The following is a 22,105-nucleotide window of genomic DNA, read 5'->3' on the forward strand; positions in this document are numbered from 1 at the left end:
ACCCTAACCCCTCACTGCCGCCCCACCCCGCCCCGCGCTCTGCTTTAGCCAAACCAGACATCCCGCTGCTCCTCAGACGGGGCCAGGCTGTCTCCATCGCCAGCCCGTGCACCTGCGGGCCCCTCTGCCTGTGGCCTCTTCCCCTGGGATGTCACCAGGCTCCCCCTCCGGTCACCGAGCCAGCGGTCCCCATCACTTTGCTCCCTCCTCCTGCTTTAGTTCCCTTCACCTGGCCACACAGGTGGGTCTGTGTTGTCTGACTCCCCATAGGAACATCAGCGCCACGAGGACAAGGACCACGTAGCCCCAGCCCCTGGCACGTGGCCCGCACTCAAGCAACAGGAGCGGAGCGCATGAAGCGGGACACGGAACGGCCACGGAGGAGAGCACAGCCCCGACCGCCGCGGAGGACTCTGGTGGGCCAGCAGCCACACACCCTTCCCACTGCGGGTCCCCGCGGCGGCCGCCTCCACACGCCCCTAGTGGGGGGCCCGGGCCACGGCCAGTGCCTCTGTTCTCCAGAGTGGCGCACAGAGCTGTCCCTGCCGCGCACCCCGCAGGTGTCCCCACTCTTGCGTTTCCGGTCGTGCCGGTGATTTTCACGCCCTCCGCTCCCCAGGGCCCTGGCCACACCCCGCCGGACCCGGGCTGGCCGGACGGGCTGCTGGGCTGAGCCACGCGGGCAGCGGCAGCGCGCGGGCTCTGGGAAGGTAAACACAGCCTCTCCCTGGAAACCTCCGGGCCAGACCTCGCCCTGGACACCGAGATTCTGCCCCAGCACCCGAGCCCCTGCCCAGACCCCTCAGCAGCGGCGGACGCAGGGCCCCCGGCGGAGCAGCTCCCGGTCCCCCAAGGTCTCGGCTCACGGTGGCTGGTGGGACCCGAGACCGCCCACTGGACTCCACTCCCTGGCGCAAGCGCCCCGCTCGCCCCTGCACGGGGGGCCCGAGGGGGGAAAGGCTTCACCTGCGCGGGCCCCGCACACCCGCATCCGCGCAAGCCCCCCTCACCTGCGCGAGCCGGGCCTGGGGCGCGGGGCCCGCGGGGCCGGCCGGCGGGCGGATGTGCGAGGCCCTCCCGGGTGGGGCGCCCGGGGCTCCGGCTTTGGGCGGGCGACCTCGCGCCCCGGTCCTGGCGCAGGCTCCGAGGCCCAGGTGACAATGAAGCGGCGGGGCCGTAGGGCGAGCGGCGGCCGCTAGCAACCAGCCTCCAGCCAGGCGCCTCCTCCCCTGTCCGTCACGGGGGCCCGCCTTTCCTGCCCGCGCCGCCTCCGGATTGGCCGTCCGGGTGCCCGCTCCGGCCGTCCGAAGAGCTCATTGGGCGCCTGGCTGTCCTTCGGGCGTCCGGGTGGGAGGAGCCGGGAGGAGCGGAGCCCCGCCCTCCCGGGGCAGCGGGCCGTCGATTGGACCAGTCGGAGAGGGCGGGGCCTCGGCTAGTCGGGAGGGGGGCTGGGCGGAGCCTCAGGGAGGAGGGGAAGCGGGCGCGGCGTGGGCGGCGTGGTGCTCCCCGCACGGTTCCGCGGTACCCAGCCCGCCGCGCCGACGCCCAGGGGGCCCCGGGCGCCCACAATCTCTGGTCACCCGCACCGTCCCCGGGCTCGCACGACGTCCCCCCGGCTCTCAACGCCGTCCGGCCTCCCACGCGGTCCCCCAGACTCCCACCACGCGGTCCCCAGTCGCCCATGCTGTCCCCCAGTGCCCACACCGTCCCCGGCCGCCCACAATCTCTGGTCATCCACACCGTCCCCCAGACTCCCTTCACGCCCTCCCTTGGCTGCCACACGGTCCCCATCGCCCATGCGGTTCCCCGGTGCCCATGCCGCCCCCAGTCGCCCACGGGTCCAGACTCCCTCCCAGCTGAGCCCCGTCTGGACACGAGATCCTCCTGCCCCCACCCCCCCGCCCCCGCAGAGCTCCATTTAGGGCTGGCACCTGCACATCCCGGAGCTTCACTGGTGCCCTTTCTCACGCGCCCTGCCCCAGGACCTGGTCATAAACCGGAGGCCACGGCCCTGCCAAGACCATGCCACAGTTTCATATCTAGGTCTATGGTTCAACTGGGATTTTGTGTAAGATGTGAAGTATGGGATCATTTTTTTCGGGGTGTGTGTGTGTGTGTGTGTGTGCATGGATGTCGAATTATCCCAGTACTATCTGTCAGGTCATCCCCTCTCTATTGAGTTACCCCCACACTTTTGTGGAAATCAGTTGGCCATATTTGCATGGATTGATTTCTGAACTGTCTACACTGGCCCATTGATCTGTGTCTGAACTTCCACCACCGTGGATTAGTGCTGTTTACAGTAAATCTTCAAATCAGATAGTAGGAGTCCTCTTTGTTCTTCTTTCTCAAAATCACCTTGGCTTTTCAATTTATTTTTACTTTTCTTATAAATGTTCGTATCAGCTTGTCACCATCCACAAAAACAAAACAAAACAAAACAAAAACCAGCTGGAACTCTTCTGATGAGCACTATTTTTTTTTTTTTTTAAGATTTCACTTATTTGTAAGAGAGAGTGAGTACATGCACACAAACATGGGGGAGCAGGAGAGGGAGAAGCAGGCTCCCCTCCAAGCGAGGAGCCCAACACAGGGCTTGATCCCAGGACCCTGAGATCAGGACCTGAGCTGAAGGCAGCCACCTAACTGACTGAGCCACCCAGCGACACTTGATGAGGATTATGTTAACTCATCTGTAGATGAATTTGGGAAGAACTGATGTCTTAATAGTATGAAGTTTTCCAGTCCATGAGCATGGTATACCTCTCCGTTTGCTTAGGCCTTTACTGACTTCTCTTCCAGTCTCCTGTATTTTTCAGCATATGGTGTTATTGCTAGTATGTAAAATACAGTGGTGCATACAATTTACCCTGTAACCTATGCCCTTGCTAAACTCACTTACCAGTCTTGGGAATTTTTGTAGATTCTGTAAGAGTTTCACATAGACAGTAATGACTGTGAGTAAGCCTCCCTTCCAATCTATTTGCCCCCCTTTCCTCCTGTTTCAGTGAACTGGCCAGGACTTCCAGTACAATGCTGAACGGGAGTAGTTACGATGGATAGAACCACCTTGTTCCCAATCTTGGGGGTAAAGCTTTCAGTCCCACACCATTAAACAAGCACGTTAGCTCTGGGACCAGGTCAAAGAGATTGTTGTATTTCTCATTCAGTTTTTTTCATGAATGAAATGTTGGCTTTTGTCTCCGGCATTTTCTGCATAAAATGTGATTTTTCTTCACAAATGTTTGGTGAATTATAGATTGATATTCAGAGGTTGAACCAGCCTTACATCCCAAGGATTAATTCTACTTCTTGTGATGTATTAACCTTTTTATATATTGGATTTATTTTGTTAATATTTCGTGGATAAAAAAAATCCCCAGGACTTAGGTTCATGAAGGATATTGGTCTGTAGTTCTCTAGACCATGTACACATGGAACAGTCCTCGAGACAGACTGTATATTATGGGCCATGAAACAAACTTCAACAGAAGTTTCAAATCTTGACAATAGAACTGAACTTACAGAAAACGTGTTCTTACTATATCAGAATTAAAAGCATAACGGGAAAAAACACATTTAACAACCCACTAGACAAAAAGACATTTCAAGGTGAATTAGAAAATATCCTGAACAACTGAAAATTAAACTTATTGGAGCACGCTCGGTGGCTCGGTTGGTTAATTGTCCAAGTCTTGATTTCAGCTCAGGTCACGATCTCAGGGTCGTGGGACTGAGCAGAGTTCGCCTGTCCCTCTCCTGCTCCTCCCCTTGCTCTGTTTGAAATAAATAAAAATCTTTCAAAAAATAAAACTATCGAAATTCATGGGATGTAATCAAAGCAGTGTCCAGAGAAAAACTTGTAGCATTAAAATTCCAATGTTAGAAAAATAATAAAGGTCTCGGGGTGCCTGGGTGGCTGTCAGTTGAGTGGCTGCCTTTGGCTGATCCCAGGGTCCTGGGATTGAACCCTGCATCGGGCTCCGTGCTCAGTGTGAGGCCTACATCTCTCTTCCTGCTGCTCTGCCTACTTGCATTCTTTCTCTGTCAAATAAATAAAATCTTGAAAGAAAAAAAAAAAGAAAAATAATAAAGGTCTCAAATCAATGATCTAAGCTTCCGCTTTAAAGAAACCACAAAAAAAAGAAAAAGAAAAAGAAAAAAGAAAAACAAATCCAAGACAGTAGGAAAGAAAAAGTAGACAGCAATGAAATACAAAACAAAAACGGTAGAAAAAAATAATACAAAGGTTTTGTTCTTGAAAAAAAATATTACCTTCTAACCAGACTAACCAAGAAAGAGTGGGAAAAAGTCATAAATTCCTGACCCTCACGTGGGAAGAGAGAGAACCTGAAGAGCCCTGCACCTGCGTGAGAAACTTCATTTCATAGCTGAAACCTCGCCGTTAACATTAAAGAACCAGACAGCCCCACTGGGGAGTCGCCCCCACCACTTAAGGAAGACGGAATACCTGTCCTCCTGTGCGGGGTGCGCCCTCCACGTGCGGCCTCGTCAATGCTGTTTCCCCCGAAACACACGCGCACCCAGGCAGGAGTAACAGCGCCAGGCAGCTCTGGGTGCACACCAGTGTTTACTTAGGACGTTTAGGTGTTGAGACTACCCCGGGCGGTCGGCGGGAAGCAGCCACACGTGGCTCATTGAGTGACCTGACATCGCAGACAGCGCCCGCCTGCTTATAACCCCACAGGGGCAGGGGTCCGAGTTCAGAAATAAAGAGCCAAGCGGTGATTCCAAACCCACACAAAGCCTTGTTTCTGGGGGGCAGGCATGGGTCTCCAGGGGACCTTGAGGTCCAGCATCGCCGAGGCTCTGTTGTAAGCCTGCCTGCTCTACAGGGATCCAAGTCCAAACAGCCGGCCTCCCGCACAGGAGACATGGGATGGAAACTGAGGCAGCCCCAGGCCCTCCCCCCATCCAATGCAGCCCCCCCAGAGGAGCCAGCCGCCCCTCTCCACGTGCCTGAGTGTGCTCTGAGGACCCAGGCCTCCCCTCCTGTCCCCTCCAGGCAGGCCATGCTGTGCCCTCTGCCCCACAGCTCCCCCTTCCCACCCCTCTGCCCGAGGGGAGCAGGGCCTGTCCGCAAATGGGGCCACAGAGATGGTGCTAACCCACCCAACCAGATGGCTGCGTGTCGGGAGACCCAGCGGTCCACACCCCCAGCTGCCAATCCGACGAGCTGCTCCGCATCTCCTTCTGCCTAGAAGCCCACACGGCTCTCCCCGTGCGGCCACCACGCCCCCAAGGGCCCGTGTGAGGGCGCCCATCGTCCCCTGCAGGAAATCGGGGAGCGGGCCCCCGTGGACTCCTTTGCACGGTGCTGCCTGGCTCTGTCGGGCGCGTGGACTCCTGGCGTATCACCCAGGCTTGACGAGGGGCGGTCGGACTGGCTCGCGAGCCGCCAGCCCCACATCTTCCTCGAGCGACAGGAAGCAGCCAGAGGGGGAGCAGAGTCCGCAGCAGACGCCCGAGGGGAACCTCTCCTCAGCGGGACATGGGGGCTGTGTGCAAACGGGACAGTACGAAGTCACGGGGTCCTGGGAGTTAGAGGGCAGGGGCAGTGAGGCCCCACGTGCAGCCCAGGCCGGCCAGGTCATGAGTTTAGAAACGGGAAAGCTGACGACTCCGGGCCAGGAGGCTCTCTCGCTGCCGCCTTCTGCGACAACGTCCACGGGGCCTCCGGGCCCTCTCCTGTGGTAGTCCCGGCCCCCACCAGGCGGGGACAAGCCACCAGCTCCATTCCAACGAACAAGGAGCTACAGCCACCACTGGCCGCCGAGCTCTGCAGGCCGTGGCTAGGCTCTCGGCTAAGTGCTGGTGCTCCTTTTGGGGAGCCTGTGCCCAATGGGCTCCACTCAGAGGGGGCCCCCCGCTCTCTGGGACCTGTTAGTCTGGTCTCCGCCTCCCCAGACTCCCCAGGGACCGAGGAGCCATCCGGGGGAGGGGACTGCGCGGAGCCCTTGGGTGACAGGAGGGTGGGACTCAGAGGCCGCAGGAAGGCTTGGCTCCCAGCGAAAGGCACAGCGTCCGTCAGCAGGTCAGATGGGCCCACGGGGGCAGCAGCGGGGCCCAGCTCAGCTGGGGGCCTCCGGGCAGGGGGCCGCTGTCGGCAGGAGGCTTCGAAGTGCCTCAGGATCTAGACGTGAAAGGAAAAGGGACTGGCTGAAGGCTCCCGTGCACCCCTGGGGCACACAGAGACACCCCCTCCCAAGCACTCCGGCCCAGAGAGCAGGCCACTCGGCTGCCCACCCAGACCTCCTCCTCCTGCTGTCCCCCACTTGCTGCAACACCTGCCATGCCCTCTGCACCCACACACGGCCATGCCTGCATCATACAATCCACATTTCCCCCATCAGCGAACCTCGCTGCGCAGCGCGCCAGCTCGGGGAGAGGCGGTCCCCTGTCAGGCGCCACGCCAGCCCGACACAGACGCCCTTCCCCACTGTTGCACACAAGGCCTCCTCCCGCCTTCTCCTCCTTACAAATCCCACTACGACTGGGACTCAGATGCCGCTGGGTCACTAATTCTTTGATGAAGGACAGTTGAAAGGCCAGCAACTCCAGGTCTGAGTTTTCTGTGGCCACAGAGCGATGGAGACGCCAGAGACGCCGACAGGCAGAGCAGCAGCCGGGGCCTGGCTGCAGGGGCGCTGCCCAGAAGCTCCCCAGAGAGTCAGGTGCCCTGCACACCATTCAGGCATCAGTGGAAAAAGAACTCTGGGAGAATAAAACCATTTCTGCCCTCCAGGAGCCAGGGAGGGGTCTGGGAGCCAAGCATGGACCCATGACCTGTGACCCAGGGTGGAGAACAGGAGCAGGCAAGGAGGGCTTCCCGCAGAAGGCTGGCTACAAACCGAGCCCAGTGGGAGGCGGGCTGCATGCCCAGCAGAGCCGCTAAGCAGTAAGGCAGGTGAACGGGCAGGTTCCAGGCACCGGAAGAGGCCGGGGAGCGTGGAGCGCCATGAACCGGGAGCCCCAGCTGCCGCTCTAAGGGCGCGAGCTGTCTGCACAGCGGGGAGCAGCTGGGACACGCTGCACGGGACAGAGTGGGGCTGCCGAGGCACCCTCTCCCCCGCCCTCTGCGCCCCGGCTGCCGCCCACCTTGGTGGCCTTGTTGGTCACAGGTCCCGGGCTGCCCGCACTGAGCTCCTGTAGCCGCGGCCGGGTGAGAAGCAGGATGTGCTCCTGGGAGAGCAGGTCGGTGCGCCCCAGGGATGCAATGGCGCCCAGCGCTCTCTGCCAGGCACACAGAAGGTCAGCACGGTCCACCCCGGGACCAAGGGCCATCTGGCCAGCTCCCCTCCTCCTGGCCCAGGTGCGGCTCCAAGGTGGGGAAGCCCTGGGGCAGGCCACCCTGGAATCCCGGGCTCGCTTCCCCTCCTGCCCAGGTCAGACCCCCAGTGAGGAGGTGACCAGCTACCCCTGCCCGCCCCCCTGCGCCCGTCCGCAGCCCCATGGGAAGGGCCTCACCATCTGTACGCACTCGCTGGTCCCATCCAGGCGGCGGGTCAGCAGCTCGAGGACGGCCTCACAGTTGAGCAATCCACACCTGCAGCGGGACAGCCAAAAGGTGGGGCGTGGGGCCGGGGGCCGGGGGCCGGGGGCGGGGATTGGCAGGGGACTCACTCTTTGATGAAGCCCTGGGCCTCCTCTCGGCTCAGAAAGGCACGTGGCCCGCGTGTCACGGTCTGGACCAGGCTCTGCTCCTGCCGGCAGTCACTCAGGGCCATGGCCTCCACCCTGTTGTGGGTACACTGGTCAAGATCAGAGAGAGACCCCTCCAGCCCAGGACTCCATGCAGGATGGGACCCAGGAAAGGACCAGGGGGAAGCCCTGTGGTGCCCACTCACCGCTCTGCCAGGTCGCTGGGTGCCTGGCTGGCCGCCGAGGGGCTGTCACTGCCAGACCGACTGCCTGAGTCCGAGGCCTTGCTCGGCTCTCCGTTGTCCTGGGAGGAAGTCTGGGAGCTGGAGCTGCTGTCTGGCTCATCCCAGCCCCCTCCAGCCTGCCCAGGCTGGGGTCTCAGGACTGTGAGAGATGGGACTGGGGGTGAGATCGGGGGGCCTCTGACCTGCCTCATACGCCCCTCCCGGGGCACCTGGACCAGGAAACCCAGGGAAGGGCCTGAGCTCCAGATAAACAGCGGGCACGAGGTGATGTGGGACAGAGCGGGGCACCCCTCACATGGGTGGCTCAGGGTGGGGACCGCCGGCTCGGGACACCTGCCTGGGACATGCCTGCCCTCAGGCCAGCTCACGCAGACCCAGCAGCGCCGGGCACCCGAGGCCGGAGGAGCGCTGGCCCATGGTGCAGGGCCCGACAGGGCGGCACTCAATTCTCAGGGAGTCCTGACGCTCTCCTTCCAGCCAGCCGAGCTCCCAGAAACCTCTGCTAGAGGCAGAGGAGCCGATCACCCTGACACCTGTCCCAGGGACATTCCTGGCCACACGCCCGGCTGTGACCCCCCGTGCCGCTGTCTACTCCCCCGGGTGGACGCTGGGGGAGTAGATGTGGATGCTGGCCCTGGCCGTGCACCCCTGCTGTCCCGGCTGAACCAGCAGCAACTGGGCTGGGGTGCCGGGTCTGTATCTGAGTGGGGGGAGGGGCTCTCGGAGCCCCACCTGCTTTGGGACTCTAACACTCAAGCTCCTGGCAAGAGACTGGCAAAGCAGCATCTACATGCCATGCGTAACCTTTGTGTGACAAGAAAGCCACCGCAGAGACCACGGCAAACATGCAGCAGCCGGTGGGAGGCTCTGCCGGGGCGCCCCACGCCCTAAGGAGCATCGGGTCACGTGCTGCCTGAGTGGTGGCCGGATTGGCACAGCGGAGTCCCCAGCTCCACGAAGGGCACGCTACCTTCCACTCCCACTTCTCAACTGCCCCTCCCTGAGCCAGGAACCCGTGGCTCTTGCTACTAAGGAGTCTCGCTCTCTGCGCCCCACTGTCCCCTCTCCCGGCTCAGAGGACAGGGAAGGACGGCTCACCCAGACCCCGGCAGAAAAAAGCCAGACCCCCCAGAAGAGTCTCACCACTTCCTCGGGCACCTGGGAGGGCGCCAGAGAGCGGCTTCCCAGCACCCGGGCCACCGTGGCCGGCTGAAAGCGTCATGGCAGGCTGGTAGGCATCTCCCCGCGGTAGGGAGCTCTGGGTGCGGGGGCTCTCGGGCCCAGGGCGCACAGCATTGGCCACCACCTCTGCAGCCTTCTGGATGGTGGAGAGGAAGGCTTCGCCCGCAGAACCTGCAGCAGAGGGAGAGGAAGAGGGTGACAGCCCTTTTCGGTCCCGGCCCCCATGCTCACCCACATTTCCGGGGAGGAGGCCCTGCTCCCACTCAGGGCTCAAAAGGTGGAGATCTGAGCTGTAGTTACAGGGGAGAGGCTATGCCGGGGATCTGGGTCCTTCTGGAAACTTCCCTGGGGAATTCGGCTTCAGTACATCCCCAGGCCCAACGGAGCCCGGGTACTCCACAGCTTACGGCAGAACCATGCCCCTCGGTCCCCTCAACCCGTGTGGGAGCAGGGCACAAGGTGCTGCTCGTGCTGGAACTCACAAGCCCCACGGCGGCTCAGGCCCCTGCCCACACAAATGCCCCGCAGGGACCAATCCGCGTCACCCCCGTGTCAGGAAGAGGCAAGACCTCCAAGCAGGTCTGGCATCAGGCTTCCCAAGCGCTGGGGGTAGTCTAAGAGCCGGGACGAGAACGGGTGGCACATGGGCCACCACGGCTTCCACCCCAAATCCGCACCACGCCCACTCGGGGTCGCCTCCATCCCCGCCAGGCCCAGCACCCTGTGCCCTCCAGCCCTTGAAGGAGCCAGGGGCTGGGCGCCCACACATGCAACGGAGGCTCAGCCTGACTTCTTGCCTGCTGGCACGGACCCGCCCTGCCTCCTTGTCCCGCAGGCCTGGGCAGAGAAGACCACGGGCGCCAGGCACGGCAGCCCGGCAAGACCACCCTCCATGCCTCAGCAGGCCCAAGCTGCCAGGCACCCTGCACCCGAGAGCCCCCGCAGCACTCACCCACGTGGCCCCGTTCCTTGCTGTAGCCGAAGCCCTGGAGGGCGCTCTGGGGTCTGGACTGCGAGCCCATGCCTGCGGGCAAGGCCCCCGTCAGCCTCAAGTGTGGCCACCCACCCCCAGCCCTGCTCAGGGCAGCATGCTAGCCAAGGACGTCAGGTGGGGAGGAGGGACCCCGAGGCCTCCCCGGAGGCAAGACTCAGCGGCAGGGATGGACACAGTCGCCTACCTGCTGGAGGCAGGGCCCTGGGCGGCTGGGCGGGAGGTGGAGGCGACAAGCTGTCAGAGAACAGGGCACTCCCCAAGTCCTAGATGAGGAGAAGGGCGCTCAGTCCATGGGGTCTGGCTGCTATCTCCCGTCCCCATGGTTCTCTGAGGACCAGCCCGGATCTGGTCCCACAGCAGGAGCGGAGCCAGGGTCCCGGGTGGTGGGAGAAGGACTCAGGCTGTCCTGGGACTGACCAGAGTCCTGGACTCACCTGGGCAGCTGCGCGCACCTTCTGGTACAAGCTGTTCCCATGGAGAGGATCTGGGGGTCCTGAGAACACTGTGGGCAGAGCCAGAGTGACAGGGCTGAGCGGCTGGCCCCCCGGGACACTGAGCTGCAGCCCATCCCAACCTGGGCTGCACCCCATCGGCCCCTAGAGCTCTGAGCCCTGGCAGGTGACCCCGCACGTCCAGGATCCGGTTAGCTTCCCAAAGCTCAGGTCTGTCCTCAAGTCCCCCATGAGACGCGGCTTCCTGGTCAAAAGTCCCTACAGTGACTCGGCTTTCTGGTCCCTACGGCAGCCACCAGCCTGGGGAACCCGCCAATCCCCAGAATACCACTGCTCCTTGGTCCAAGCCTGGGAACTCCCAGAGCCCCTTCTCCAGGACCCACTGCCCCAGGCTTCTTCTCAGAGCCACATCACCTTCCTGGCCCATGGAGGCTGTACTCCCGGGGCCCCTGGCTGCCCCCTCGCGCATGCGCACAGCAGCCAGGCCCGCGTTTCAACCTGCAGAGCGCAGCAAGGGGGTCTCTCCCCAACCCCACTGCTGTCTCTCTCAGCTGAGCCCCTGCACTGGCGGCCTAGCCACCTCCCTTGACCCACTGTCCACCCGGAGAGAACACCAGTGAGTCCCATCCAATTCCAGCCCTGCAGGTCCCCACGGGCTCAAGGCTCAAACCGTTCATCATCACGGCCTCCAAGCTCTGCCTCTCCAGGAGCATCAGCCGCAGCAAATGAAATTTTCTTTGAAAAAATTTAACCATCCCAGGCTCTCCCTGTCTTCTCTGTCACAAACACGTCCCACACCGGCCTGGTGCTGCCCTGTCTCCGCCCTGGCAGGCGGCCCAGCGTGTCCACACATCAGCCCCTGGGCCCAGCCGGGACTGGTGGCCGGAAACTGAGCCACCAGTGGACAAGGGACAGCACCCGCCCCTCCTGTGCGAGCCGAGGCAGTCCTCCGCGGGCCAGAGCCACCCACTGGCCCAGCCCCACCTCCCCACAGCCAGCGGTGTGATCCCCCGGGGTCGGCACTAAGAGCACGATAGACCAAGACTGCTACGTGGTAGTCGCCCTGTGGTGAGAGAGACTGTGGTGTCAACAGAGAACCCCGGTCTGCCCACCCCCACCGGCCCCACCGAGCTGCTCTACTGGTGCTCCGGGGGCGCAGGACCTAGGTGATGCCTTGCACGGGCCACAGTGCCCACCGCTGGGACCCACCAGCTGGCGAGAATCACCGAGCATGCCGTTTCCATGAACTAGTTCTGGGGAGATCTCTGGGACAAGGACGAGCCCCGACGGACCCCTGGGGCAGTGTCTGGTTTTGGGCTGTCATGCTCTCCCGGGCGCCAAGCGCCTACCCGCACCCAGCCCTGCCTTCAGTGAAGGGCCGACAGTGGTTTTGGGGCCGGGGGGGGGTACCCCAGCACCTGGCAGGTAGGATGTGCTCCCTAACTGCTGAGGGTCCCCTGTGAGCACCAGATGGCCCAAAGCAACTCAGTCCCCCTCCCTGGTGCTACCCTCTCACGGACAGCTCGGCGGGCACGGCTCTTGCCTCAATTCATTCAGGCCGTGTGCTGGGGTCTGTGTCCCCAAGACCACACAGGGCTCCTGCCTTAATGGAAGGGAAGGTCTCAGGCCGCATCCCCCCAGATCCTAGTAGAGGAACAAGATAGGTGAGAGGCCCCAGCCTGAGCGAGGGTGGGGGTGAGATGCCCATTTAGACCCCAACAGGCCAGAGCCCCAGCTCCCCGATGGCCTCCCACAGACCTCCTGAAGCAGAAGCTCACGGTGCTCCCTGTCCCGGGCCCTGGGGAGGAGACAGAGCCCGTGACACCGGGAGGCGGCGCTGATGCTGATCTCCTGTGGTGTGCCAGGCCCCAGAACAGGCAGGACAGCTCTGGGCCGCCAAGATGTGGCCGGGCACGTGGGCAGAAACAGGCCACTCTGCCCCATGCGGTGGGCGCAGCTGGGATGGCCAGGAGGGGAAGGTGAGGGACGGAGAAGGTGGCAGCTGGGGCGTGGGGTGCTGGCGAGAAGACTTGAGCTGTGTGGGAGGGACCCTGGCTGCCCTTCCCCCTGCCCCCAGTACCTGCAGCTTCCTGGATGAAAGCCGGGTTGCGCTTTAGAATAAGCAGGGAGGACGCGGAGCCGTGGGCACACAGGTGGAGCAGAATCTTCAGCACCTGGAGGACAGTCACAGGGGGCAGCACAGGCCGGGAGGGCAGCCGGCACACGTCCCGCTGCGTCCTCCTGCCCGGCCAGCCACTGGTGGGAGCTGGGGCCCCGACCCCGGGGAGGGTCTGCGGGGGCCGCTCAGGGGCTCACCTTGAGCTTCACTCGGCCAGAGCCGCTGTGCAGACGGTTCAGAAGGTACTCCAGGAGGCACTGGCTGCTGCCCAGGGACTCGTGGGAGATCTCTGGGAGGCGCTTGGGTTAGGGAAGGAGCGCGCTGAGCCCGGGCCATGCTAGGGCCTGGCTGGGCAGAGAACCGGGCCTTCCTGCCACCGGGCTTCCCAGGAGCCCTCCCGCCAACACCCAGCCGGCCCCAGTTTCCAGAGCTTGGGGCTTGGGGCTTGGGGACCTCCTGAACCCCGGGGCGTCCTAATGTGGCTTTGGGCCCCACACACGTAGTCTCCAGGGTAAAGGAGCGGCGGCAGGACCCCGCGTGTGGGCACGAGGAAGGATACTAGCGATCTCCTCGAACAAGTAGCCGGGACACGGGACGTCGTCGTCCGACGTTCCCTTCAGCAGGACCGGGAGCTGGAAGGGAGCGCGAGTCCGCTGAGCGCGCAGCGGGACAGAACCAAGGCTGGTCCCCACGTCGCCGCAGCGGTGCGCGGGCGGGACGGCAGCCTCCGAGGCACACGCGCCGACCAGCGCGCGCACTGGGCTGACTGTGGACAGCGGACGGGGCCCCGGGAACAGGCGCGTGGAAGGCGCATGAGGCTGCGGACGTGCCCTCCTCACGCACCTGCCCGCCAAGGGGGAGCCGCAGAGGCCCGGGGAACCGTGACGCGCGGGGCCCAGAGCGGGAGCTGACGCGCCGGCCCCGCGGACAGCGCCGGGGAGCGCCGCGGGCCGCCGCGAACCGGCCTCAGTCCGGGCACGAGGCGCAGGCCGCCGCGCGCACGACCGTCACCCCGGTCTCTGCAGGGCAGGGCCGTTTCTGGAGGCCCGGAGGCCGTCCCCGGGAGCGGTCTCCGGGCCGGGGCGGGACGGGGCCCCGAGCCGCACACAGCTGCGGGCCGTCCGGCGCTGCCCAGCCCCCTGCCCCTCAGTCCTCCCGGCGCGGACACGCCCCCGCGCGGGGCTTCCGCGGGCAAGGTCCAGCGGGGACGCTCCCCGGGGCTGCGTTTCTGCAAAACCAGGAAGCCAGAGCCCGGGGCCTCCGGCCGCCTCTCCCGCTCGGTTCTGGCCCCGCGGCCGCAGTGTCCCGCGTGGGTCGGACACTGCCCACGCCGCGGCCGTGGAGACCGAGAGGGCCGAGGGGAGCGGCGGGGTCGCCGAGCCCCGGAGGACGCCCCGACGGGGGCCGAGCGGGAGCAGGGCGGAGCCGCGGTCGCCCGCACTCACCCGCTGCAGGAAGCTCAGACGGTCCCGCAGCAGCGGCGCGGCCGCCATGTTGCGGGTCACCTTCCGGCCCCGCCCGCGGCCGCGGCCCCGGACTCCCTCCAATCAGCGCGCGCGCCTGGCCCAGATGGCCAATCGCGCGCGCGGGACGGGTCCCCCGCGCCGAGCCCACAGACAACTTGAGCCTGAGCCTATCTGAAGTCCCAATCCAAGACAGACAAGTCCACGAGCCACTTGCAGAGCTCGGGAGACCCGACACCGCCCCGGAAGAGGGGCGGGGACTGAAGCCTGGCCAATCAAGAACCGCAGGGACGGCTGCGGGAGGAAGGCGCGCCTATCGAGCCGCCGGACGCCGGAAGAGGACGGGCTCAAGATGGCGGCGCCCAGGGGTGCCGGGAGGAACCGCTCATGTCGGGGAACGGAGCGGTGTGGGGGCGCGTGCGAAGCCGCCTCCGCGCCTTCCCCGAACGCCTGGCAGCCTGTGGGGCCGAGGTGAGGAGCTGCCGGACGGGGCAGTGCCGACGGGACGGGAAGGGCCCGCGCGGGCAGGGCGGTGACCGGCGGGGCGCGGGGTCTGCCCCGGGAGACGGGCGGGCGCGGGGGCCTCCGCGATCCTCGCCCGTCCCCGCCCGCCCACAGGCCGCGGCCTACGGCAGGTGCGTGCAGGCGTCCACGGCCCCCGGCGGCCGCCTGACGAAGGATCTGTGTGCGCGGGAGTTCGAGGCCCTGCGGAGCTGCTTCGCCGCCGCGGTAGGTGGGCGCCGCCCCGGTCCTCTCCCTTCCCGGCCGCGCCGCGCGGGGGGCCCGCAGGCCTGCCTTCCCTTGCCGTGCGTCCGGTGCCGGGCGCCTGCGCCGCCGCGGAGCTCGCGTGCCCGCGCCTGTCGGGGGAGCGGAACGGCGGCTCCCGCGCGCGGATGCCGGTGCGGGGCGCGCGGGGAGAGCTCCTGGAGCTCGTGGGGTGCGGTGGCCGTGGTGTCCAGAGGAGCCCCGGGCGCCTCCGCACCCGCGGTCTTCGCTTCGCGGGCGGTGAGCGCCCCACGGGTGTGCTGGGCGCGCGGCTGCAGCCCCGGAGCCTGCCAGCACCCACCGAGGACCTTGCTGCCCCGACGGCCCCAGGGGCACCCGCAGGTCACTCTGCTGCGCTCGTCAGCCCCCGCCGTCCCAGAGGGGGCCGTGGTGGCACCAGTCGGCGCCTCTCTTGGTTGGGACTCTGGGCGCTCAGCAGCACGTCCCTTCTGTTTCCGAGTCGTTTGGTGATCCCTGTGGGGTCAGGTGGGCAGCCGTGAGTCTGAAGGTCACCAGCCCCGCGCAGGGGGAGACCTAGTGTCCTCACGTCTTCCCGAAGGGTGCGGCAGGTCGGGTTGGAGGAGATGCAGACACACCCACGGAGCCTGGGCCGGTTCCAGAGGGCATGAGGAGGGGGCTGCCTGCCGTGCGGGTCCTGGGCTGGTGCCCCGTGTGTTGGGTCGGGGTTGGGCTGTGATGCCAGCGGCTGTGATGTCCTCTGGAGCTGCTGGCGCAGAGACCTGGACCACAGACGGGGCAGTTGGGTGAGCAGAAATCAGGGCTGCTGAGGCCATTTCCCGGCATTCCAGGGTCACCCCGAGCAGAGCGGCTTTCTGCGGCTTGGCCGCTCCTCTAGGGAGAGGACAGTGCTCGTGCTGCCTTCCCCGGGGACCTCCCCTGTGATCATAACGGCCGTGTCGCTCTGGGCTCGTCCTGCCCCCATCCCTGGTCAGCCCTTGTCACCAGCCACAGGTCTGACGTGGGCCATTCATCCAGGGTCACACCTGTCGTCTCGGTGGCTTCTCGCGGTACAGCTCTCCCCAGAGCACAGGGGGTTACTGCGTGGAAGAACTTACGTGTGAGACGAGGACCAGCCGTGGTAATTACAGGTTTTCAGGACGGCCTTCTGTGGTGGGCAGTTCCCTGTTCCAGGCGTCTGCACTCGCCTTGCTCTGATCCCACAGACGTCCCCACACTCCACGCCCCACGCTCGGGAGCTGTTCCACGCGCCACCATCACGGAAGAGGACAGGCTCGGGGACTAGGTGCCTGAGTGTTTCTCTCGCAGACGCGCCCCTTCTGCCGGACTCCACGGCACTTGTGGGGAGCAGCGTGAGAGGCAGAAAGGGCGGCGGGGGGGCGCCTGGGTGGCTCAGTGGGTTAAGCCTCTGCCTTCGGCTCGGGTCATGATCCCAGGGTCCTGGGATCGAGCCCCGCATCGGGCTCTCTGCTCAGCGGGGAGCCTGCTTCCCCCCCAACTCAGGGATCCCTGCTTCTCTGCCTACTTGTGATCTCTCTCTGTCAAATAAATAAATAAAATCTTTTAAAAAAAAGAAAGAAAGAAAGGCGGCGGGCTCCCGTCCAGCCGCGTCCCGGGGGCCCTGTTTCTGGGCGACTGTTCAGCGCTTGGCCGCAGCCTTCTCTGTAAGCAGCTCTGCTGCCTCGGAGCACCCGGCCCAGGGTGTCGCGGTGGCGGCGTCTGCACAGGGCCTGGTCCAGGGGGCGTGGCTTTGGGGGCGCCGGTGTGGAGCAGGTGGAGCGTGGCCCGTGGCAGCTGGGAGCACCCACGCCCCCTCTAGGCGTCCCTGTCCCCGGCGCCGGTGGCCAGGCTCTCGGGAAGGTAGGGGCTACCAGACGGCGTTTGGTGGGCGGCTTCCTGACTCTGCAGCCTCATCTCCCCCCGTTCACGCCAAATCCTCTACCTTCCAGGCCAAGAAGAGCCCGAGGGGAGGCCTTTAGGATGGACGAGCCAGCACTGCACTTCCGTCTGCGGCCCCGGGGAGCAGAGCCGGGCGCCACCGCCGGCCCCGAAGGGCAAACGGCGGAAACACCCGAAGCGTTCGGAGCTGAAAGGACTGGGGCAGGGGGCGAGTTGGTGTTCCTGCGCCGCGTGCGTGACGGCTCGGGTTAGCCGGAGACCCAGGGAAGCCGCAATAAAGATCGGGGCGGACCACACCAGAGCCCTGTTCTGTCGTGCGCGGAGCACCCTGGGCCGTGGGGACGGGCTGCTCGGGATGGTCACTTTTTGAAGAATTTTCATCTAAAACACCTTACCTGAGCCTGACCGAGGCAGCAGACACAGCTGCCGCTTTACAGGCCATGCCAGAGCCAAAGTCCAGCCGCCTCGAGGGAAAGAGCCACGGGTAGGGAAGGCCACTCGGGCGGTTTCTCTGGACTTGGAAGCAAAAGAGGAGGGGCTGCCCTTCTAGAGGCGCCAGTCAGCCGAGGGAGGGTCTGGCTTAGGAACCCAGTGGCAGTGACACTGTGTGGGGCGCCTGTCCTTCTGCAGCCCCCCCCCGCCCCCGGGTCAGAGCCCGAGCCCTCCTGACAGTCCCTGTCCACCACCCCAGCCCTGCCACCAGAAAAGGAAATCAGGCACAGGCCGGGGATTCCACAGGTCCAGAGCGCCGCCTGCTGGACACTTGGGGACTGTGCTCCAGGAGCCTGGAGGTCACCTTCCCCTTGTGGTCCATCGCCCCTGACCTGCCAGAGTCCAGCATCCACGCACTGATGGGGGGCGGTCCGCGCCCTGACCCCGCACACGCCGAGGGCCAGAGCAGGAAGGGGCGGGCCCGGGAGCCCAGCGCTCCTCACCACGACCCTCCTCCATCCTGCGGCCTTGAGGGTGGGCTTTTCCAGGCCCTCACACTCTCCACTCTGACTTTTGGCAGCCTCCTGTGGGGAGCACATGGGTCTCTGCTGGGCACGCTGGGTCCAAGCCACTCTGGAACAGTCCTACCAGGTGCCCTCCTGCCCCCATGTCTCCCAGCTTTAGTCCAACCTGTGTCCCTCCCCTTCGGGCCACACACCCAACTCCCTTCCATGTTCCTTGGCTTTCGTCCTTGTTTTCCGACTGAGGGAAATGCCACAGAACCGGTGTCTGGATGCAGCCGTTCCTGCAGCTGCGTTGTCGCACGCAACTCTGTGTGCCTGGCTGCACCGGGTTTCCATCCTCACTCCCACCTACCTCCAGTCGCTGGCCCTGCCCTAGAACAGGACCCCACAGGCAAGATCCTACCCCAGTCACCCAGGGCCACTGCCCACCAGGAGGATCACCCGCCGGCGGCTGTGTTTACGGTGCTCGCCTGGCCCACTGGCTGCACCTGTCAGTCTTGGCACCAGTGGTCTGGGGTCAGAAGGCAAACGGCAGCTCCCAGCCCCTCCAGCTCCCTGTGTTTCTGGCAAGGTGACCTCACCCAGAGGTCCTGGGTCCTTCCCTGAGGGGGTGAAGGCTGGGGAGGCTGGAGAGTGTGTACTGGGACAAAAACCCCAAGTGTCCAGGGGAGCGGGGACTGGGTCCCCCCCTCTGAGCAGGACGTGACCTTGCAGATTGCAGGAGGATGGCCTGACCTCCAGAAGACAGGAAAGTTGGGTCAAGGTAAGAGATCCAGGTAAATGCGTCCAGAAGTACAATCCACTCTAAAAAGCGGAGTTCGGATCTCAGGGAAACTTCCAGAAGGCGTTTTCCCAGTGAGCAGCGTTTGTTGGGAGTTGTTGTTACCTAAGCACCCCGAGACCCGCCCCCCCCCCTCCGGGGCCTTCTGCCGCAGGAGCAGTGTCCGGCGGCTCCGGTCTCCCTGGCCCCGGCCCCTGGGGTCAGGAGGAAGCCCCTTGGCCTTTTGTTCCTGTTTCTAGTCGTCAGGCTGTCCGAGGACACGGGACCACAATAAACGACGTAATTTCAAAGGCACGGGGGACGTCGAGGCCAGAATCCACGGCTGGAGCCGCCGGGCAGCTCTGGCCAGCAGCCCGCCAGCAGCCACACCTGGGGCCCCTGGCAGCGGGGTCTGGAGCACTCGCTGCCCTCGGAGCTCGGGGCAGAGCTGGCGAGGGCCCTGGGCCTGCGGGTGGACAGCCCACCACGGCCACACCTGCCCGCCGGCCTTGGCCAGGGGGCGACCATCAGCTCTCCTGTTCTTTGAAAACGGGACACCACAGATGCCTCCCAGCTGCTCGCAGGGTTGTTGGAGGCCACGCTTCGTCGGGCTTCCCCGCCCCCCGAGGTCTGGTCCCCGGGCGGCCTCACTACTGCCAGCACAGCGCCACACCTGCTTCACAGACCGGACACCAGGACGTTTCTAATTTGTAAACAACTTTATGGTTTAGAAAAGCAGAGGGAGCGCGGAGAGCAGGGGGGCTGTGACAGGAGCCGAGGCGGGCACCTCTCTGACCCTCAAGATGCCCGCAGGCACAAAGCTGCGTCCGGCGAGGAGCGGCGCAGGGGCCGAGCCCGTTACGGTTCTCTGCAACCCTCGCGACGTCTCGTTTGCGACGACCGTTTGGAGAAAGCAGGAGCCTGGCGTGCAGCAGGCTCTCACGGCAGCCCGTGTCCACATGAGGGCCACGCTCCCCGGCCGGCCGCTGCGTCATCTGGGTCCTGCCGAGCTTGGTCACTCGGACAAGCTGAAGATGCGGGACGGAGAAGGCACAGGCCGTCTGGACAGCGAGGCCGCGGTGACAGGCTGCTCAGACCCCCAGCCACAGCATGACTCTGACTCTGCACCCACATGGCCCCTGCATGAACGGCTGAGACCCACCAACTGGGAGGACAGCAGCTGCTGGTGGCCGCTCAGGGCTCCTCTGGGGCCCCCACCAGCTGCTTTACCTGGCGGCCGTGGACCACCCACAAGCCACCCCCCGCGGCCTGGTGTAGCTGGGTCTCCAGCGCACGACGGAGGTCATTGACCTGCACGTCTGGGAGAGAGTTAAAGCTGATGATGACCCCGTCCCTTGGGGCCGGGTCCCCCCCTGCCCCAGGAGCCACATCCCGCCGTCTCCTCCTAAGGTCAGAACCGGCCTGGACTTTGAGGTCTCGGTTGGCTTTGGCGTGGTCTAGCTTCTGAGCCCCGGGGACGGGCCCGGGATCAGGGTCCTGCCTCCGCTCCGGCTCCTGGACGGCAGTGTCCTCCCCCAGAGCAAGCACACGGTCCCCGGCAATGGCCTCCTTTCTGGCCTCCAGGTGCGCGCCCTGCTGCCCACCCTGAGTCCCAACAGAAACGGCCCGGTGTTCCAGCTGCCGAATCTCGGCCTGGGCCCCGGGGGCTGCTCCTCCCAACCTGCTGGACAGGCCTGCGGGTCCCCGGCCTCGGCTCATCGGCTGGGGCCTCACGTGAGGGTCGCCATTCTCCCTCGCCCCCGGCACATCCGCTTCCTGAGCACTGGCACTGGGGGCCACCTCTTTTCGGGATTTCTTCCTTTCGTGGGAGCTTCTGCCGAAAGTGTCCTGTTCGGGCCGCTCACCAGCAACGGGCTTCTCTGGGCTCCTGGGCCCCTCGGCAGGGTCCGGCACGGGCACCCGCTCCGGCATGCCAGCGCCAGCTGCCTGGGCCACGGCGCCCCGCTGGCCTTCCCTCGGCTCAGCCTGGGCCGCCCGGGGCTCCGTGTTGGCAGCGCCAGGAGGGCCCGCTGGAGCTCTGCCTCCAGCCGCCTCGGGCTCCGCCTCGGGCTCCTCCAAGGCGCGCTGGCCGTGGCCCTGGGGCGGAGCGGGGAGGCGCCCGGGGCCTCCGAGAGCAGGTTCCACAGGCTGCTGCGGGGGACGGCCCGCCGTCTGCCCCTCCTGGGTCCCCTGCTCCTTCCCTCTGGGCACCGGCACCCCAGGCTCTGGCTGCGCTTCGGCTGCAAATGAAGTCAGTCGCCAATTTAACCACGGGAGCGAGCGGAAGCTGCCAACACGGGGGCTGGAAAGATGAACTGGCCGGCAATTAAACACGAGCCAGAACTTTGCCCAGCGGGACTCCAGGCCCCGGAGCCCCAGCCCCAGCCCCGCGGAGTCACCAGGAGACACCACGGGCGGTCACACGTTCGGTGATGACCCCCACCCCGATCCGGCCCTGACTTGCCGTCCTCGCCGTCCTGCCTCTGCTGGTGGATCTCCTTGTGCTGCTCCTCGATCACCGCGAGCAGCTTCTCCTGCTGGTCCAGGAGCCGCTTCTGCTGCACCTGCTGCTCCTTGATCACCTGCAGGAGGACCGCGTGGTCCAGCATCTCCGCCCGGCCGGCTTCTGCGGAGGGGAGAGCGCACACTCAGAGCCTGCCCCATCCGCGCAGGCGCTGGGCCGGGTGGAGGGCAGAGGGACGCGTGGCGCCGGCGCCGGCTCGCCTGTGGGGACCCTCCCCGGGACGCCCTTCGCTCGCACCGGCTCACGTGGGCCTGAGGTTTGGCCACGCCCAGCGGCGGCGCAGCTGCTCAGAGGGTCGCCCCCCGGGACTAGACGCCGAGAGAAGCTACAGGGGAGGTCTGCGCCGCCGTGAGAACGCTGCCGTGTCCCGGGCCGGGGCGCGTTAAGCTACAAACTGCTCTAAAAACAGAATCCCAGAACTCTGAGGAAGTTTCCTCCAAGGTGAGAACTTAGGAAACAAAGAGAACGCTCTTCCTTTCCCGCAGAGACAAGAAACGGGCCCTCGGTGAGGCAGAGGCCGGCTGCCGACACCCACAGGGCCCTGACCCTGCTCCTGACCACCGCCTGGGAGACGGGCTGCAGGCTGGCGCGGCGGGTGGGGTGGGGGAGGCCGCGCAGCAGGTGTGCGTCCGAGGACCCGCCGGGCTCTCCACACCCCCAACCCAGAACGTGGGCCCAGGAAGAGGCCCCGAGTCTGAGCCTGGAGCCAGCAGCGGTCACCGGTGGGAGCACTGGGGAGCTCGGCTTTCCCGACAAAGGCCTCAGCACCGGCCGTCTCCTGCGTGCAGCCTCGGCTTATGTAGCTGCTACAGCCCGTCTGTCTTTAAACAGGAGCCTGTGAAAGATGACGTGAGCTACTGGGCCGGTGGGCGGGCGAGCTCTGAAGGAAGAACGCTCTGGGCGTGGTGATGGCCCACATCCCGGCGAGGCTGCACACACGAACAAGCTGGCCCGTCTTCCCCGATGGTGACCCATAACCTGCCATGGCAGCGCGGGGTCGGCCTCCCTCCGGCCAGAGGCCCCTGAGGAATACGCTGAACCAGGTGGCAGGGAGGGCGAGCCATGCGGAGGCCCCCGTGCAGCAGTCCCCACCCCCACCCGGCCC

At 65.0% G+C, this 22,105-nt stretch overlaps 3 protein-coding genes across 4 annotated transcripts in view; 1 reads left to right on the forward strand and 2 right to left on the reverse strand.

Moving 5' to 3' along the window:
• Positions 1-4,573: 4,573 nt before the first annotated feature.
• On the reverse strand, positions 4,574-14,168 carry TEPSIN (TEPSIN adaptor related protein complex 4 accessory protein). Its single transcript, XM_080827276.1, has 13 exons — positions 14,100-14,168; positions 13,214-13,286; positions 12,852-12,943; positions 12,616-12,709; positions 10,518-10,585; positions 10,268-10,346; positions 10,042-10,113; positions 9,051-9,260; positions 7,869-8,046; positions 7,645-7,758; positions 7,489-7,567; positions 7,120-7,254; positions 4,574-6,154 (listed from the first exon to the last, which is right to left on the reverse strand). Exons 1-13 carry the CDS (start codon positions 14,145-14,147, stop codon positions 5,612-5,614), a joined length of 1,785 nt encoding a protein of 594 aa, XP_080683402.1. The 5' UTR covers positions 14,148-14,168; the 3' UTR covers positions 4,574-5,611.
• A 251-nt stretch (positions 14,169-14,419) lies between these two features.
• On the forward strand, positions 14,420-17,056 carry NDUFAF8 (NADH:ubiquinone oxidoreductase complex assembly factor 8). Its single transcript, XM_080827447.1, has 3 exons — positions 14,420-14,588; positions 14,736-14,846; positions 16,811-17,056. The coding sequence occupies exons 1-3, from the start codon at positions 14,505-14,507 to the stop codon at positions 16,838-16,840; spliced, it is 225 nt and encodes a 74-aa protein (XP_080683573.1). The 5' UTR covers positions 14,420-14,504; the 3' UTR covers positions 16,841-17,056.
• Positions 17,057-19,179: 2,123 nt separating this feature from the next.
• SLC38A10 (solute carrier family 38 member 10) overlaps positions 19,180-22,105 on the reverse strand; it is a 40,566-nt gene continuing 37,640 nt past the window's right edge. For both annotated transcript variants that reach the window (XM_080827586.1, XM_080827585.1), the window contains exons 15-16: positions 20,941-21,102; positions 19,180-20,716 (exon numbers count right to left, since the gene is read on the reverse strand). In XM_080827586.1, the coding sequence (XP_080683712.1) occupies positions 19,671-20,716; positions 20,941-21,102 (1,208 nt within the window). In that variant the 3' untranslated portion in view covers positions 19,180-19,670. The remainder of the gene's footprint in view (positions 20,717-20,940; positions 21,103-22,105) is intronic.

Source organism: Martes martes (assembly GCF_963455335.1).
Source record: "Martes martes genome assembly, chromosome: 16".
NCBI lineage: Eukaryota > Metazoa > Chordata > Mammalia > Carnivora > Mustelidae > Martes > Martes martes.